General features: G+C 53.6%; 2 protein-coding genes across 2 annotated transcripts; one reads left to right on the forward strand and one right to left on the reverse strand.

Moving 5' to 3' along the window:
* The first annotated feature begins 5,818 nt into the window (after positions 1-5,818).
* Positions 5,819-10,796, forward strand: LOC135188385 (neuritin-like). The gene is made up of 3 exons (XM_064167786.1): positions 5,819-5,967; positions 6,419-6,566; positions 9,797-10,796. Exons 1-3 carry the CDS (start codon positions 5,925-5,927, stop codon positions 10,020-10,022), a joined length of 417 nt encoding a protein of 138 aa, XP_064023856.1. The 5' UTR covers positions 5,819-5,924; the 3' UTR covers positions 10,023-10,796.
* A 3,566-nt stretch (positions 10,797-14,362) lies between these two features.
* Positions 14,363-16,929, reverse strand: SYS1 (SYS1 golgi trafficking protein). Its single transcript, XM_064167789.1, has 3 exons — positions 16,747-16,929; positions 15,942-16,009; positions 14,363-15,370 (listed from the first exon to the last, which is right to left on the reverse strand). Exons 1-3 carry the CDS (start codon positions 16,906-16,908, stop codon positions 15,130-15,132), a joined length of 471 nt encoding a protein of 156 aa, XP_064023859.1. The 5' UTR covers positions 16,909-16,929; the 3' UTR covers positions 14,363-15,129.

Raw genomic sequence — 16,929 nt, forward strand, 5'->3', positions numbered from 1 at the left:
GGGCTGCCGGGGCGGTGTCAGTGCGCCCAGCCCCGCGGCATCGCGGCGACGTCGACCGACTGCTGCCCGGCCGAGGTCCCGGAGGCGGAGACAGGGGTGTCTGATGCCCGGGTAGGGTCCCTGTCCCCATCGAGAGCGAGGTGTTCATGTGCAGTACCCACTCATCACGGTGGGTCCCTGTGCTCCCGGGGCTCATAGAGAGTCACCATGCAGGATCTCTGGTCCTCATACAACGTTCCTGGCCCCGAAGGAGAGTCCCTGGTTCCTAAGGAGGGTCCCTGCAGAACGTCCCTCCACACATCCACAACCAAGCAGAGCTCTGTGCCTGCGGTGCCCAGCTGCAGGTGCTCTGTTGCACAGCTCTGCCAGACTGTGGGCAGTGCTGTGGGAAGGGGTTCTCTGCTCGGGCAGGGAGCAGTTACCAGTCGATTCCTTTATTTTCCTTGTTTTCTTCTCTAAACTCACACAATCATGCAGGAGAGATGACAGCATACTGTGTGGATGGGCCACGAGGTTCCTCCCCAGCTCACCTCAGCTCACCCCTGGCCTTTGGAGACCCTCATCGCCCAGCAGATCATACTCTGAGAGGGTTTATCCTGTGTTCAGCCTTGCACATCTCTTCTTGGCAGAGAAGAGGACTTGGCCGCCCGCCTCCTTCCTCTATCGCAGCAGGGTGAGTCAGTGCTTCGCTGTGCCCAGCGCCAGCTCTGCTCGCAGCCTGGTCACTGCCAAGCCAGGGTGCGGGGGGGAGCATCCACTCTGCCCTCTTCTCTGGCTGAAAGGGAGTTTCCAGTGTCTGTGGCATGTCCCGCTTGCCCTGCTCTCAGTTTCTCTCTGTCTAGATGACTAAAGATAACTGGGTATTGTTCGCATCCCAGCTCTGTTTTGGCTACTGTTGCTTTGCTGTTCACCCCATGCCCCCGGGGAGCTGCTGAAAACTAGCTTTGTGCCGGGCATCTGCGGCCCGCACCCTCTGTACTTGCCTGTAGCTGCTGGCTTCAGCTCACGTGGTGGTTACAAGGGATGAATTCTGTCCATGTGAGTTCACATCCAAAAAGCACCCTCGGTCATGTCTGATGGTTTCTGCCTGAGCACAGGATGCCAGCTCTGTGGTTTGGTCCTGAAGGGATAGGGGGGAACCAGCCTGCTGTAGCAAGAGTGAGGAGGGTTATGGGTTTTGAGGAGCCACAAGAGCAAATCTCTACTCGGTGCCTGCTGACCCTGGTTTGTCCACAGCTCCATGTACTCTGGTATGGCCTCCGGGCAGCATTAGCCATTTGCCCACATCACTGCTGCCCCCCTGCAGTGGGAGGGCAGGAGGGGGTTGGAGCAGCAGCGATTTCACCGTCGCAGAGCCTGACTCATGCCGGCTCTCCAGCACAAGCCGTGCTGCGCAGCGGGGCGCACGTTTTATTCCAATTAAACCAACGCAGGCAAGCCAGCTCCACGTCATGACTTTTTCCTTTTTTGCTCGTGGCAAAGCGTGCTCTTGGCCAAGAGGTGAGAGGGGACAGAGCTGACACTGAAGTTGGAGGACAGTCTCTGCTTCTGGTCGGGATCCCTAAGCGTAAGTCTTGCCAGATACCTGCAGGGTCTGTCTTGGCCGCCGCAGCATTCCTGACTCACTTGTGCCTCCAGTGCAGGCTGTCGGCATTGTCCTGTGTCAACAGCCCTTACCCTAACCACGAGTGCTCAGGTCCTTGAGATGCAGGTCAGAAGCCCAAACAGGAATGCCTCTTCTCCTCTCCACAACACAGACTTCAGCTCCTGCCAAAAGTCCCCAGGGGAGCCAGCATCAAAGTACAGCAGCAGAAAATGTAACGTGACTTGTTCCTCCTGCCCTTCCCACTCAGCGTTCTCTCATCTGTTAGAGGTTTGGAAGGTGAGTCAGGGAGCTGTGGGGTGAGGATGGAGCTGGGGAGGAGTTGGCTGCTAAGGGAAAGGTGAACCCATGCAGGCAGGGTTTTCACTTGCTGGTGAAAATAGACCTTGTTCTCTAGGAGGTGAGTGTAGATGGGGCTGTGAGTGAGCCACAGCTTGACTCAGTAGGTTGTGGAGTCAAGAAAAAAAACAAAGCAATGCTGCCTTCTCAGTCAATGAGGAGACACATTGCAAGGGAGCAGTCTGCAGCTGGCAAGGCTCCAATAACCTGAGGTCCTGCAGCTCCCTTAAAAGGGGTGGGTTTAGCCTGGGACAACATGGAGACAGAAAAAACATAAATACCCTCAAAGGAATGAGGTGGACCACTTCTGTACAGCTGGGGAGGCAAGAGTTGCTGGGGTGGGGTTCACAGCATCACCTCCATGCTAAGAGCCAGCCAGCTTCTTGGCCATGTCTTGACTCAAGAGAGACGAGCCCAGTCCTGGGGTGGATCCTGCCAAGTCCTGCAGGTGTCTCTGCTGGCATGGGAGCTGGTAGAGTTAGGAGGTCATGTATGGGCAGCAGGACACACAGCCCTCTCCCCGGGTGAAGAAGGGATATTTCTGGAGCACTTTGGCAGAGACCTGAGCAGAGCAAGGAGAGACTTTGTGCCAGGCTGGGATTGGAGCTGGTCCCCCACCATCTGCTCTCACCTGCTTGGCCCTGCAGTTTAGGCATGCTGATGTCCCCTTATGCAGGCAGGTGGCTTCTCCTCACCCAGGAGTCATTGGCTTTGCCCAGGTAGGTGAAAGGCAGGCAGCCTTGGGCAGCAGAGATGGAGACACAGGGTCTAGAGCTGCAGCTCTAAACAGAATGAACCCACAGGCAATGCCGTACCGAGATTGAATGGGACAGAGGGGGCCCTGGGAAATTGCCCATAAAGCTGGTGCCAGGTGACCCTGTGGCTGGGCATCCCTGTGGCTGACCCAGCAGCCTGGGGTCCTGAGACCCTCCTCAGCCCTGCTCGCCTCTGAAGGAGGTAGGTGGAGGAGCAGAGCCAAAACCACCTCCCACAGACCCTGAGACTGTAGGCACAGGCTCTGTCCCTGGTTTGTGGCTACGCCTGGCTGGGTGAAAGCCTCTGCCCCAGCTTGGCAAAGTGCTGCTCACAGACATCCCGGTACCCTGAGCAGGGGAAGCTGGTAGGGATGGACAAGCAGACAGTGACATGGCACAGGCTGCCAGGGCAGGGGAAATGTGTCTGGCAGCTCGCACCCAGCCTCAGTGCCAAGAGATACCTAGCGTGGTGCTGAGGGCAAGAAAGGGCTGGGAGAGATGCCCAGGACCGCGGACACCTCCCAGGGCAGAGGCAGCGGGAGCAAGCGGGGCTGGAGGCTGCTGCTGCAGGCAGCAAGTGCACCTGCACTCAGGGATCTCAGAGTTGAAGCCTGCTGAAGTTTTTCAGCTCACGCTTAAATCAGACTGTCGTGGCCACGTGCTGACGGCAGCACATCTTGTCCTTGCCTCAGCAGCCACTGGCGTTGGGCACAGGTTCCTGCACAGACTCATCTCATGCCATGCCCAGCTGCATCCTACCATCAGCTGCATCCAGAGGCTGGACAAGGATGAATTCTGCCCCCACGGCCGTATCCATGCTGGTGGACATCTGCAGTTCTCGGGTAGGCTTGCTGGCTGCTTGTGGGACAGTGGAAGGGTGAAGAAGGTGGTCCTCGACTCATGGAGCCAGTCCTATGCCCCAGCCCTTCTGCACCTTAGACCTGCTTGGTGCATCTGCATTGTTGTGAGGAGTGTGTGTCATGGTGACAGGTTCCCTCTGCTCCCTTCCCTGGCACTGGCTAGGTGTAGGGGGCTGCCTGAAGCTGTCCCATCAAGGCTGCAGGGCTGCCTACTGGGCTCAGGATGGGGAACCCCACTGCTAGCTGAGCCTGGAGCTATGTCACCCTCTCAGGTTGACCCCTAACGAGTAAATTCAGGTGGAAAGTGCTCAGCAGTGGGAATTTGTGAGTGGGAAATGAGCTGGGCAATAGAAGAATGAGTTGGGCAAGTGGGCATGAGGACTCAGCTGCAGCAGGGGTGAAGCTGGCTGGCATCAGGGATGGCAGAGCTGGCAGGACTCTCTGCAAGGGAGTGAGGTTTCCTTTGGGTCAGGAGCAGAAGTAGTCCCAACATTGTCCTGCAGCCTCCTTGGGATGGGAGTGTTCTGGCACCACCTTTGGGCAGCAGAGTTGGGCCAGGGAATGGACTAGTTGGATTTATACAAACCCATCACCATCACTTTAGCAACTGAGTCAGAGCAGGACAGTGATCAGTACAACCCGATCCGAAACAGAACCTTCCCCTCAACCCCTCTCTTCCTCCCGGGAGCAGCTCTGCTCTCTGCTTCCCACCAGTGGTGGAGCAGAGAGGCAGGGAATGGAGGTTATGGTCAGTCCCAATCCATTCCATGCCGCAGCTGCTCACAGTCCTCGCCTGCAGCCACCTGCTGTCCCTGCCACAGGAGACAACCCTCCACAAACTGCTCCTCCAAGCAGGAGTCCCCCCTGTGGTCCTCTCAGCCCTGAACCGCTCCTGCAGTGCTGTGCTCTCAGAGGTGCTGGTTTGGAGCAGAGGAAGCTGCGCTGGGAGCTGCTCGTTGGGCCAACGGCTGTGGTGCTGGCTTTGCTCCCAGGTGCTTCGGCGTGTTGGAGACTGCTGCTGGAGGAAGTTGTTCTAGGAAGAGTTGTTGTTGTTTGTTGGTTGGTTCTGGAGTAATTTATTTAGGTCTTCTTGGAAATATGTTGGTTGGTTTTTAGGTAGTTGATGCAGGTCTTCTTGTAAATCTGTTTGTGTCTGTCTCCCTGTAAAGAGGTTAGTTGATGTTTTTCTGTAACTCACAGTATCACAGTATCATCAGGGTTGGAAGAGACCTCACAGATCATCAAGTCCAACCCTTTACCACAAAGCTCAAGGCTAGACCATGGCACCAAGTGCCACGTCCAACCTTGCCTTGAACAGCTCCAGGGATGGCAACTCCACCACCTCCCCGGGCAGCCCATTCCAGTGTCCAATGACTCTCTCAGTGAAGAACTTTCTCCTCACCTCCAGCCTAAATCTCCCCTGGCACAGCCTGAGGCTCTCGTTCTGGTGCTGGCTACCTGAGAGGAGAGAGCAACCTCCTCCTGGCCACAACCACCCCTCAGGTAGTTGTAGACAACAATAAGGTCACCCCTGAGCCTCCTCTTCTCCAGGCTAACCAATCCCAGCTCCCTCAGCCTCTCCTTGTAGGGCTGTGCTCAAGGCCTCTCCCCAGCCTCGTCGCCCTTCTCTGGACGCGCTCAAGCATCTCAATGTCCCTCCTAAACTGGGGGGCCCAGAACTGAAATGTGTTTGTTGATGTTTTTCCTGTAGATTCATAGAATAGTTTGGGTTGGGAGGGACCTTACAGATCATCGAGTTGCAGTGTCTCTGCCATGGGCAAGGACACCTTCACCTAGGCCATCTTTGCTCAAGGCCCCCTCCAGCCCAGCCTTGGCCACCTGCAGGGTGTTGCCCAGGCTGCACAGCAATCTGCTTCTGTCTTTCTCTCAATGTTTTTGCTTCTCTTCTTCCATAAATGGATTTGTTTCTGTTTTTTGAAACCCAGGCTCTGTCACCTCCTTGCATTTGTTATGGGTCCTGGTGGGCTTTGGCCTCTTGTGGCTTCCACTTTCTCTGGGTTGGCAGGCTAGGGGTGCTGGCAGGGCCAACCTGGCATTAGGAGGAGATGAGCAGAGCAGGGAGGGGGAGGTCCCAGACGGGGAGGCAGCTCAGCTGGCACCATGTCAACGTCCTGGCATTGCAGCATGCAGGGGCCGAGGGTGCCCCCGGGCACTCCTTAGCAGCCACCCACCCTTCTCCCTCCCCAGCCGCTGCCGTAGCCGCTCATTAGCGGCGGGCGGGGCCGGGCCCACCCCGCGGAGGCGGGCGGGGAGTGGCCAGTAGCGGGCGAGGAGCACTGCCAGCCCCGGGGGAGCGGGCAGCGGGACGGCACCGGGCGCAGCGGCAGGAGCGGAGCCGTCAGCGGGATGGGGCGGCGGCGGGGCCCGGCCGTGCTGCTCCTCGCCCTGGGTGAGGCTGCCCGGGAGGGCGTCGGAGGGAGGTTGCCGGGTGGGGTTTGGGGTGGCCGGCTTAGCATGGGGCCGCTTCCCCTGCTGTTCCCGGGCTGTGCTGGCGGAGAGGGCGGCGAGGCGCCCTCCGTGCCACCTGCTGGGGCCGGAGCGTGAGTCTCTGAGGTCCGGTAGCAGTCTCTGCGGAGCTGGTCGTGCTGCCCCGCCAGGTCCTGCCCCCGGCACGGCTCCTTGCCCCGCTCCAGCAGCTCCTTCGGGCTCTCGGCAAACGCTGGCAGGTGAGGGATGGAGTGAGGGCTGTGCGTGTCCGTCGCGGAAAGAGGCAGGTTCATGTGCCTGTCAGCTCGGAGCCTGTGCGGCTCAGGGGGGCCCACGTCGGCCTGGGAGGGAGGGAAGTGGGTTCGGTCGGCAAAGGGCTGCATGCTGATGCTGCCCCTCTCGGCCGCTGGCAGGGCACCTGGCCGTGCTGCTGGCATCGGGCAGTGCCTGTGACAGCGTGTACCAAGGCTTCTCGGACTGCGTCCTCAAGCTGGGGGAAAACATGGCCACGTATGAGGAGGTGGATGGCATCGAGCTGCAGGGACTGCGCAGAGTCTGTGGGTGAGTACAGCCCTGCACCGGGACACCCTACGTGTAGCAGCCCGTAGGGACATTTTGAGTATCCTGCCTGCCTTTTTATGCCTCCGTCTGTCGCGCAGCTCCAGCTGTAGTTTGCATCCCCAGCCTTCAGCAACAGTTCCAGCCCGTCAGGTCCCGCCCCACCACCCCCTGCACGCTGGCAGTCAGCGAGTTTGGGGAGCTGAAGTTGTGAGGTGGCAATGCTATGTATGTGGAGATAAATGGAGGCACGTCTGTTTTGGCTTGCAGTGAGCTGAAGGCGGTGAACGGCAGTGATAAGCAAATGCAGCAGCAGTGAAAGGTAAACGCAGGTGTCCTGGGGTGGTGCAAACCTTCTGGGACACGGTGAGGGCTGAGCGCCCTGCGGGTCAGGCTTTTTGAGCTGCTGCTAACCACTGGCACGCTAGGAGGTGAAGGTATTGCCTGAAGCAGTGGGGCGAGGCTCTGGGACTTGCTCCTCGCTGCCAGCACAACTGGCTCGCACGTTTTGGGGCGCAGCAGGGCAGGCATAGTTGAGACATGGCACTCAGTGGAGGCGGCTCACTTTGTCACAAGCCAGGACAAGGAGGTGGTGCTGCTGCTGCTGCTGCTGAGAGTAGTCGAGGGTCCACAGCCCTCCAGCCTGCCCCAGCCAAAATGTTTGACTTTGGCTGTGGCTGGAAGTGGCAAGCACTTCAGTGAAACTCTTGTGCTCAAGGTGAATACCAAACAGCTTTATTTGTTGGTGTGTTCCCCTGCCAGCACGTGTGCCCATGGCAGGGTGGCTGTGACCTGCTCTTAATTTGCCCTTCTCCTTGGGACAGCCTCGCTCAGGATGAGCAGTCTGTCCGGGACGTGGCTGAAGGCTGGGTTGGGATGGGAACTGCTCTGATTTGTGCTACAATAAAGAGTTTTAGTTTTAAAAGGTGGGTGCTTGGTAGTGGAGAACAGCAGCATGGGTAGCCTGGCTCAGGCTGTGATTGAGTGCAGGAGGATTCCTGATTCCTTTGCTCAAACTCGCATGATGTGCATCAGTGGATGACTTTTTACAGGCTCTGGGGCACTGACCATGGCAGAATGGCTCCTGGAATCTTCTCTGCCCATAGGCTACAGCTCTGCACCTTCTGGGATGCACCAGCTTCTCATGCTGGTCCCATTGCATGGCTGGCTGGGTTTGTTGTGGCCGGAGGAAAAATCTGATGATGTCTCAGCTTCCTGCCAGGAAATATTTCTGAACTACTTGACTGTAACCTCAGCCTTCTCTGCTGCCATCTGCTTCCCTGGTGCCATGGTCACTCCAGGAGTGTGCGTGAGGGAGGGGTGCAGAGGTGGGAACTGGTATGAGGCTGGCAGCGCCTCAGCTCTGTGTGTGGTGATGCCCCAAAGCCAGCCCAGGCAAGGTGCCAACAGCAGCCTGGTTGGCCAAGTGCATGGAGACTGCGAAAGGTGGAACACTGGGAGCTGCCACCCAAGCTGAGAGCAGAACCAGACAGGAGCTATCGCCCCCTGCACCGTGCCCCAACCATCCTTTGCCCAAAGCCATGGGCCAGGTTAACTCTAACCTGGCAGAGCTGCCTTGTGCTGCTGCTGCCGCAGCTCGGGTGCAAGCACAGGAGGTTAGCTGGGTTGGCACTGGCTTTTCTCGTTATCTGGGGACATTTATTCCACCACACTGACTCAGTTTAATGAACTCCCTCACAGCTGGCATTCTGATGTAAGCCTTGCTAGAAACACTAAAGAAGTAGAACACTTGGGTCTGCGTATCTGCACAAGGTGTTACCTCCAGCTCAGAGCACTTGGACAAAACCAAGGTGTTCCTTTCTTCTGTGCAGGGTCCTTGCTTGGCCATCTGGGCTGCATCTCCTTTCTGAGCAGTGGCACGTGTGCCCAGTGACTTGGCATGCACAGAGAAGGTGGCAGAGACCTACTGTCCTCCAGGTAGTCCCCAGCTTGCAGGTAAATGATGGCCTGGAGCCACTTCCAGAGGAGAAGCCTAGTCTGTGCCATTTGCCGAGACTGTCAGGCCCTCTCTCTTTCATGTTGTGGGTTTGTAGCTACAAAAGAGAGACCCTGCTTGTGAATTCAGCTGTCTCTGGAGCAGTGTGGATGCAGGAACCTGCCAAGCTGTGAGTGCTCTCCCCATCACAGCACCTACAGCAGCCTTTGTGGACACAGAATCTCATGCCACTCTGTCCTCAGATACGTGGCAGCCAAAAAAAAAATTGGAAAGGGATGCCCATTCTTTTCCTCTCTGTGCTGGGTGGGAGGACATAGCCCAGCCTGGTCCTTGCTGTCCTGGTCTCTGGACAGCTGGAGCTCATCCCTCCCTGTTCAGCTTGACACTTGTAGGAGTGAGCTCATGGGAAATGGCTCAAGCCCACCTTCTTCAGAGCTGCTGCACTCCCTCACCAGAGGTAAGAAAGGAGTTCAGGGAGTGGATAAAACCTTGGCACACTGAATACTGACTTAGATAAACACAGTGTGGGGTCACCCTGTGTGGTGCTGACCTCAGCACTCTGCACTGGTGGGATGGTGTCCACTGTGCCCCTCCTGAGAGGCTTCTCTAGGACTGCAGTTTTCAGCCCCATTTTTGCCAGGGTTTTTCCCTGCCTCTTTCTAGCTCTGGAGAGGCAGCCAAGGTGGGGTCTTCAGCACCAGCTCCTGGGTCATTCCTGCAGGGTCACAGGTTATCTTTGCCTGCCTTGGTTGTACCCTGGTGTTCCCCAAGAGCCTCTTCTCACTGAATGGCTTTGACTTCTGAAGAGTAGTACCCAGCAGAAAATGGAGATGTGTCTAATGAGAATGCAGTCAATAACTCCTGTCCATGCCTTAGTGTTGGTCTGTGGGAGCTGTTGTCCTCCTTGCTTTGTGCTTGTGTTTTGCCCTTGACTCAGCTTGGAGAAAGCTGTGAATGAAATGTGCTAGGCCTTTGTTCACAGCCTGGTTTAGATACTCTGGGTGCTCAGTGCTGAAGGGAAACATTTGTTGCTGGAAAATAATGGATTTTATTGAATCCAGAGAAAGTAGAGAGGGAGGGTGAAGGCATAAAATAATTTGTGTGTTTCGAGTTTGAACCAAGATGCTCTGGGAGATGATGGAGGAGATGAATAGTTGGGCAGCTGGCACAGAGCACAGCAGCTGTTGCTGCTCAAAGAGTAGGCATGGGGCAGCAAGTCTCCTTGGTGCTGTACTGCTGTGAAGGAGCTCATGGCATTGTTTCTCCTTGTCTGCAGGTACTGGGATGAGTTTCACACGTGTGCCCTGGAAGCGCTCTGGAAATGTCAGAAGGAAGCAGCAGCCATCTGGGAGAGGCTGAGAAGGGAGTCTCGGAAAATCAAATTTCAAGGCAGCTTGTTTGACCTCTGCAGCCCCAGCACGGCCCAAAGCTTTGCCTGGACCCACATTCCCAAGGTTTCTGTCCTCTGTGTGCCCCTCATTGTCACTTGGCTGAATTTATAAACTGAGCTCTGCAAGGTGGTGGCAGAGTATGCCATGGCGTCCTTCTGATCAGTTTCCCAAACCTCTGAAGAGCACCACGTGTGGTGCTCAGTGAACACCTGGCTCCATCCTGCTCCTGAGACATGGGAACTGCTCAGCAGTGTCTCCTGGGTTGTGCTGTTTCTGTGTGTTTTGGGATAGTGCTTGTCCCCTTCTGCCTCAAAGCACAGATCTCACTGACTGCAGAATTTGAGAATTTGTAAATAGGGAGCAGAGGATTTGGGTAAAAGGATGAATCAGTCATGAACACTGAATTTGTTTGTACTCTTCCATGGCCACTGGAAGAAAACCTGTTTTCTTTGGGGGGTCTTTCCACCAGATCAACTCTCCAGATTCTGGACTTGAGCACTGAAATCTGGAGCATTTGTACAACTGGTTTGCAAGGTGTAAGGGGGTGGTGCATGTCCTGTCAAAAGCAGAAAGGAGAACTTACTGCCCTGTACTGGCCTTTTTTCTTTGAGGACATGGTTGAAATCCCTGCTGAGGAATAATTACAAGTGCATGACCTCTTCTCTTGCACACATCTGGAGTCCTGAGTAACCCCTGTGTTATGTGTCAATCCCTTTTCTAAGGAAACAGAAAAAATATTTGGGGGAAAGAGGCAGTGCCAAGCTAGCAAGATAAAAAGGATTTACAGCAACTCTTTTGCTCTAAAGCTTTCTCCAAAGGAACGTGTAAGCAGCTCTGGGCAGAAAATTGTTCATTCCAGGGTATTAAAGTTTGTTGTAGAGCCTACACCGCGGTAGAAGTTATTTTTCTGCCTCCTGTTTGATAGCACAGCCTCTTTCTTCTGGCCTCTTCTGTGGCTCACAGCATTGTTAGTTTGGTAGCCTCAGCACAAGCATGAGTATTTGCACTAGAGGGCTGCCTGCAAGTGATTTCTGGGCATGTGAGAAAATCTCATTGGTACTTCTGGGCAGTGTGATGCAATTCTGTATTTGAAGGATGCTAGTGAAGCTCTGTGCCCTGCCTTACTGGAACCAGTGGGGTATTTCAGCCTGACTTTGCCTGTTTCCACAGATTGGCCTCTTACCAGGGCACTTAGTTGCAGGAGGGGCAGGCACTTGCTAACAGCAGAAGATGGCCCTGTGTGGAGATGGAGAGCTCCTCAGAAACACTGATCAGACACCTCACACTGATGCTTTGAGTGCTGCTGCCTCAGGAGTGAGCATAGCAGTTAATACCACCACATACAAATAGATTGGTGTCCACAAATCTGGGGTTCTGAATTGGTGTCCCCAAACCTGAAAATGTGCTTTGCAGTGTGAGCAGGGGTTCTGGGGTCCTGCTGGCCCCAGAGATCCCACTGGATGCACTACAGGCAGGTGGGCATGCTTCTGCTACAGCAAGGGGTTTTACCAACAGTGCTGTTGGGATTTGTAATGATGGGTCATACTGTTCTCCTTTGGCACCCATGTTCTTCCTCTTGCTTTCCCTAGCACTTAATGCTCTGCAGCAGCATGAGAAATGAATAAATTGTGGCAAATTCCAGGAATTAAGCCAGGGAGGAGCAGCTGATGCTCAGATAGCACTTCTCCCAGGCAACCAGCAACAGAACAAGGGGACACAGTCTCAAATTGTGCTGGGGGAGGTATAAGCTGGATGTTAGGAGGAAGTTCTTCGCAGGGACAGTGATTTGCTGTTGGAATGGGCTGCCCAAGGAGGTGGTGGAGTCGTCATCCCTGAAGGTGTTCAAAAAAGCCTGGATGAGGCACTTATTGCCATGGTCTAGTTGATTGGACAGGGCTGGGTGATAGGTTGGACTGGATGAGCTTGAAGGTCTCTTCCAACCTGGTTGATTCTATGATTCAGTGCTTCACTTAGGCTTTCTACAGATAGCAGAGCTGTTATTCATGTATGTGGCATCTTGGGCACAGAGCTAAGTAGTGAAGAAAGGGTAAACCAAAGCACTGCAGAACCTGGCATGAATCACTCAGCTGCCTTGGGTGATTTTCTTATTCCTCTCTCAGGGCAGCCTACGCTGGCTGATCCTCTTTCCTCCCCCTTTTCTCTCCTCTACTGCCTGTGGTTGGTAGCTGGGGAAAGCTGAAGCAGGTGAGTATCATATAACTGAAGCTGGACTCGTTTGGATCCAAATCCTGTACCTGCTTTTCATTTACAATACGTATAAAACAGATAAGCAAATCCTCCCAAATCTCACAGCCCTTAGCTCCTCTTTGCATTTGGCATCATCTCCTCTGTTAAAATGTTCTGTGTTAAAAGAGCTTTGGGGAAGGGGAGTGTAAAAGTCTCAGCAGAGGTTTCTGAGAAGTCTTATTATTACAAAAGCAGGAATGCAAATGGCCAGCTGACACTACCACTGGCTCTGAGAAGAGCAGATGTTGAGGTGTATCCTGCCTGAAAGCAAATTCCTCAACTCTACTGCACGCACAAACCCAATAATTCATTAAGAAATTAAGACCATCTGCCACCATTCCAGTAAGGAGCAGCAGATTTTTTTTTTTTAAGCCAAAAATGCTCCTAAAGCTGACTGAAAGCATGTGAGTGAAAATTAGGTCTCACAGTATGGGAGTGAGTTTCAGAGGTTCCCTCCTCAATCAGTAGTCCATTTTTAGCAGAATTTCATAGAAACATAGGATGTTCTGGGTTGGAAGGGACTGTTAAAGCTATGACTAGGACAATTTCAGTAGATTTCTTTTCTAAAAGGAAAAAAAAAGGCAATATATAGATTCAATCCTCAAAGTCAGCAGACCTTCAGAAGAATTTCTAATTCTACAGCAAACTTCATGCTGATGCAGTGACGCTCATCAGATGTCCCATTGAGCATTAATCCACAGTTGTCAAGGATTCTTCTCACAAGGAGGTAAGAGTTCCTTGCTCCAGTTTTCATCCCTGTTCTTATAGGGGAAAAAAAGTTAGGAACATTTTAATGGTCTCACAGCAGCTCTAGGATCACCTGCCTGTTATTTAAGAAATGGGCTGAGTGTGGTTTTCTCTCTGCTTCCTCATATTCACTGTGATTAGTTTTCTAGCTCTAATTTGCTTCTAGATGACCTCTGAAAACCACAGGGGTCTGCACTGCACTTTGGTGTGGTGTTAAGCCTTGAGTTAAACCTATAAACCTCCCCTATGCAGGATTGGGATGTTCTTCCTCAACAACAGCCACAAAAGGACAGATAAAATTATCCTAAAAGAGTCTTAAAATACATCTGACACCAAGGCAGTGCTGGTCAGCCCCTCGGCAGAGCCTTCTGCTGCTCATCCCGATCCCCAGCACATGCACCGTATCTGCTCTTTCGGAAGGAGATACTGGCACCTACTGGAAGACCAGTTTATGTCCAGGCTGAAGGTGACTGGAAGGCAGGCAACTATCCTCATGTATGAGGAAAGAGCTTATTCTGAGAGGGGATGAACTGTCTTGCTGGCTGCACAGGAGAGTTGCAGGGGAAACCCTAGGAAGTGACCTCTGGGTGGCCCTACAGTGAGCGCTGGCTCCGGCCCAGAGAAACACTTGTGTGAACTCTGCCCTCTGAGAGACTGCTGCTGTCCCACAGCTGTGCTGAAGGGGTTTGGTCAGGAAAAGCTCCTGGCCAAACCTCAGACCAGAAGTAGTTCTGGCTAAATAACTGTACTCCTCTGTAGCAGCCCTGCCAAGTATTTGAAGCACCAGGATGTTATCCTGCCTCCCTGCCTAATACCCCAATATGAGAGCAGGGACTGCAATACAACTCCCCCAGGAACAAAGATTGACAGAGGAGCTTCAAAGAGTTTATCAGCTCTTGCTTCTCTCATCATCCCACTACTTCCAAACAAGCTGAATTAGCAAAGAACTTGTGCAAAGTAACACTTACAAACATTGACATACAATGGAATGTAGCTGCACGATACTGCACAGGAGAAAAATCTGTCTTTGTAAATGGCTTTTTCCTTGTTTGGGCTCACCTGAAACCAGGCAGAATGGGGGTTTGGGCCTGTGACACCTGGGGGAACCATTTTGCTCTGGCACCTGAGCAGTATGGTGCTGTCCTGCCTCCTGCAGGTGATGGATATTTGAGGTGCCTTCAAGTAAAGGCACATGCTATTACTTTGAGAAGCAAACCACAGCCTCTCATTTAACTAAATGTCACCTTGGCCAGACCTGTTGTTAGCCTTCTGAAGCCTGACAGGCAGACCCAGAGCAGGAAAAAGAACAGTGTGGCTCCAAGGAGACCTTTCCAGCCTTCCCCAAGACAGCTCCAGCCTCAGAATGACTATGTGGAGACCCTGGATTGCTGATGCTCCTCCCAAGGCAAGGATTACGCTGGGTGACCTCTTCAGACAGCACTCACTGATGCCTTCACTTCAGAGCAGAGGTATGAAATATTTATTGTAAGAAAATTCAGGTGCCCAAGACAGAGGGCATCTCACAGCCATGCATTCTCTGGCTATGTCCATCTGCTGCCATGGCTTTTCTTGAAGTGCTGGGTGTCCTAGGAGAACTGTAACACGCTCACAGCAACATCACACTTTTATTATTACAAAAGATTTCTTCGGCAAACTGCTGCCTGACATCTCAATGTGTTAAACATGGGAACAGCAAACAGACCCATCTAATGTCATGGGTTATGTAGTGTCTCAGCTGGTGATTCAGGCAAGTACAACTATTTCCTTTCTCCCCATCCACTCACTTCCTTGACTTTTTCTTTCCAACCAAAGTCCAAACAAGTGACAGACTGAAAGCAGCATCTCCCAGCCCCACTGCTCACTGTGCCAGCTCCTGCAGGAACTGACCACTGCATTACCCACACAGGGCATCTCTTAAATTCCAGAGGCTCCTCACATACCAAGTTTTGCTGCCTGGCTTTTAACAGTCTCACAAGTGAAGAGTTTAAGAGCACGCCTGCCAGTCATATTAAAAGCTTTGTGTTAACAAAATAAACATCTGCTCCTCCCCCACAGTCAGCTGATGCCAGAGGAGATGCTCAAACTCATGCAGTCACCGAGGTCCCAAAGGGGGAAAAAACGTCTAGCCAGACCTGCTGTGCTTCTTCAGTGATGATTCTCGGGCATCAGATGCACTTGTGTTGGAAACAACGAGGCAATGCAGCATGTGGTTGCCAGAGCGAGTCTATACGTTGGACTTGGGGGCAGAATTGAGAGGGATCTCTCTGAGTTCTATCCTCATGCAGAGGTACTCGCCGATGGCAGCCATCAGTGCAGTGCACACGATGTGCACCAGCCACCACGTCAGGGTCGAGGGGAAGCGGGAGTTATAAATCCAGCAGCCCAGCAGGTGGAAGAAGTGAACGGTGACTGTGAAATCCAGGCACTGCTTTCCTCGGCGGATGAAGTACAGCAAGCCCAGAGCACTGCAAAGTACAGACAGAGATTATCAAACTCTGCCATGCCTCTGGCAATGGGGGCACAGCAAGAACTGACAGATGATTATTTAGCTGGTTTAGAAGTTCCTAAATGTTTTAAGGGTAGGTTGTTTCTGATCTCCCCCCCACCTGCTGCAGCAAGGCTTATGTGCCTACAGCTTTTTAGTTGTATGACAGCAGGGAAATGAGTCTCAGTGCAGAGAAACAGGTAGTAATATTTAAACTCTCTACCCCAGTGATCTTTGCCCAGTAGCAGAGGCAAACCATATTCCTGTTTATAGATCAGCCTTCGTTGAGATCTGTTAACTCTAATTTAAAATAAAATCTCTCAGAGAAGCAAATCTCATTCCCAACTGGGAAATCTGAGTGTGCTGGTTTGAGGCACGGACTTATCCAGGCTTCAGAAAGTCAGAAGTTTTCAAGGCCTCAGCAAACACCCTCAGCCAGGCACAGGGCCTCTGGGAGATGTTTGGAGAGAAGCAGTATGTCACACTGAATTCTCTCCAAGATTAATATTAAAGAAATAACAAGGCAGAGTTCCAGATTGCTGTTGACTTACCAGGTGAGTGCATTGAGGATGAAAGCCATCATGGAAAGTCTCCCTGGTGGCGTGGAGAAGCCTAAAATCTGTACAGGACCATTAGTAGGAAACCACAGCACAAAATCACAGCCCACCACATATAACCTCCCACAGCCCAGCTGCACCACCACAGCCCTGCACTGACTGTGGTGTGCAAGAGAAGGATGAGCAGTTGTGATTGTCCTTCCCAGAGGTGTGTTGGAGGGTACCTACAGAAAAGTGACAGGTCTCTTTCCACACTGAGGAGGCACCACCTAAAGAGGGTGTGGAATGTGTGCACCTCCATACTGAGGTTACCTGCACCGGGGGAGCGGGGAGTTGCCCTTACACCCAGGGTACCTGTACAGTGTCTGCCTCTACACCGAGGGTACCCCTATAGGGCAAAGTGCTGTCTCTGTACTTGGGGTACCCACACAGGGTCTTTCTTGATACCAAGCGTACCAGCTACACAGCAAAGTGATGCCTCTAGACCAGGGGGCACCTCTGCCCGGGTGCCTGTCTCTGCAGCAACGATACCGCCCACACAGAGTGGTACTTTCTCTATACCGGGGGGTACCACCTATTGAAGGCAGGCGGTCTGCTTCGATACCGCAGGCCACCCACACAGCCAGCAGGTCTGCACACAGGGGGGCAGCTCCCCGGAGTGGCATAAGTCTGCTCTCTACCGGAGAATGCCTACACAGCGGGCGGGCGGGCGCTGTCCGCCCCCGGGCAAAGCGCCCCGAGGGCCAGAGGCCTGTACCCGCAGCGGCTACCCGGGGCCCAGACGGGCCTTCGCCCTCACCTCGTCGCTGAAGACCTGGTGAAGGGAGGGCCCGGTCCTGCCCAAGGTGCCGAGGAGGGCGAGCCAGAGCCCGAGCGAGCTGTAGTAACCGGCCTGCAGCAGTACCATCTGCGCCACGATCAGCGCCGGGTCCCACACGTAGCTGCGGAACTGCGCCGCCATCGCCCGCCCGCCGCCGCGCGC

This window comes from Pogoniulus pusillus, chromosome 29 (genome assembly GCF_015220805.1).
Source record: "Pogoniulus pusillus isolate bPogPus1 chromosome 29, bPogPus1.pri, whole genome shotgun sequence".
Lineage (NCBI taxonomy): Eukaryota > Metazoa > Chordata > Aves > Piciformes > Lybiidae > Pogoniulus > Pogoniulus pusillus.

What these genes read in the sequence shown, in the direction of transcription:
- LOC135188385 (XM_064167786.1), top strand. Translation starts at nt 5,925, where the DNA reads ATGGGGCGGCGGCGGGGCCCGGCCGTGCTGCTCCTCGCCCTGG. An exon ending in CGTGCTGCTCCTCGCCCTGG is followed by an intron (nt 5,968 to 6,418) that starts GTGAGGCTGCCC and finishes GGCCGCTGGCAG; the next exon opens with GGCACCTGGCCGTGCTGCTG. An exon ending in GGACTGCGCAGAGTCTGTGG is followed by an intron (nt 6,567 to 9,796) that starts GTGAGTACAGCC and finishes CCTTGTCTGCAG; the next exon opens with GTACTGGGATGAGTTTCACA.
- SYS1 (XM_064167789.1), bottom strand. Translation starts at nt 16,908, where the DNA reads ATGGCGGCGCAGTTCCGCAGCTACGTGTGGGACCCGGCGCTGATCGTG. An exon ending in ACCAGGTCTTCAGCGACGAG is followed by an intron (nt 16,010 to 16,746) that starts GTGAGGGCGAAG and finishes GGTCCTGTACAG; the next exon opens with ATTTTAGGCTTCTCCACGCC. An exon ending in ATCCTCAATGCACTCACCTG is followed by an intron (nt 15,371 to 15,941) that starts GTAAGTCAACAG and finishes TGTACTTTGCAG; the next exon opens with TGCTCTGGGCTTGCTGTACT.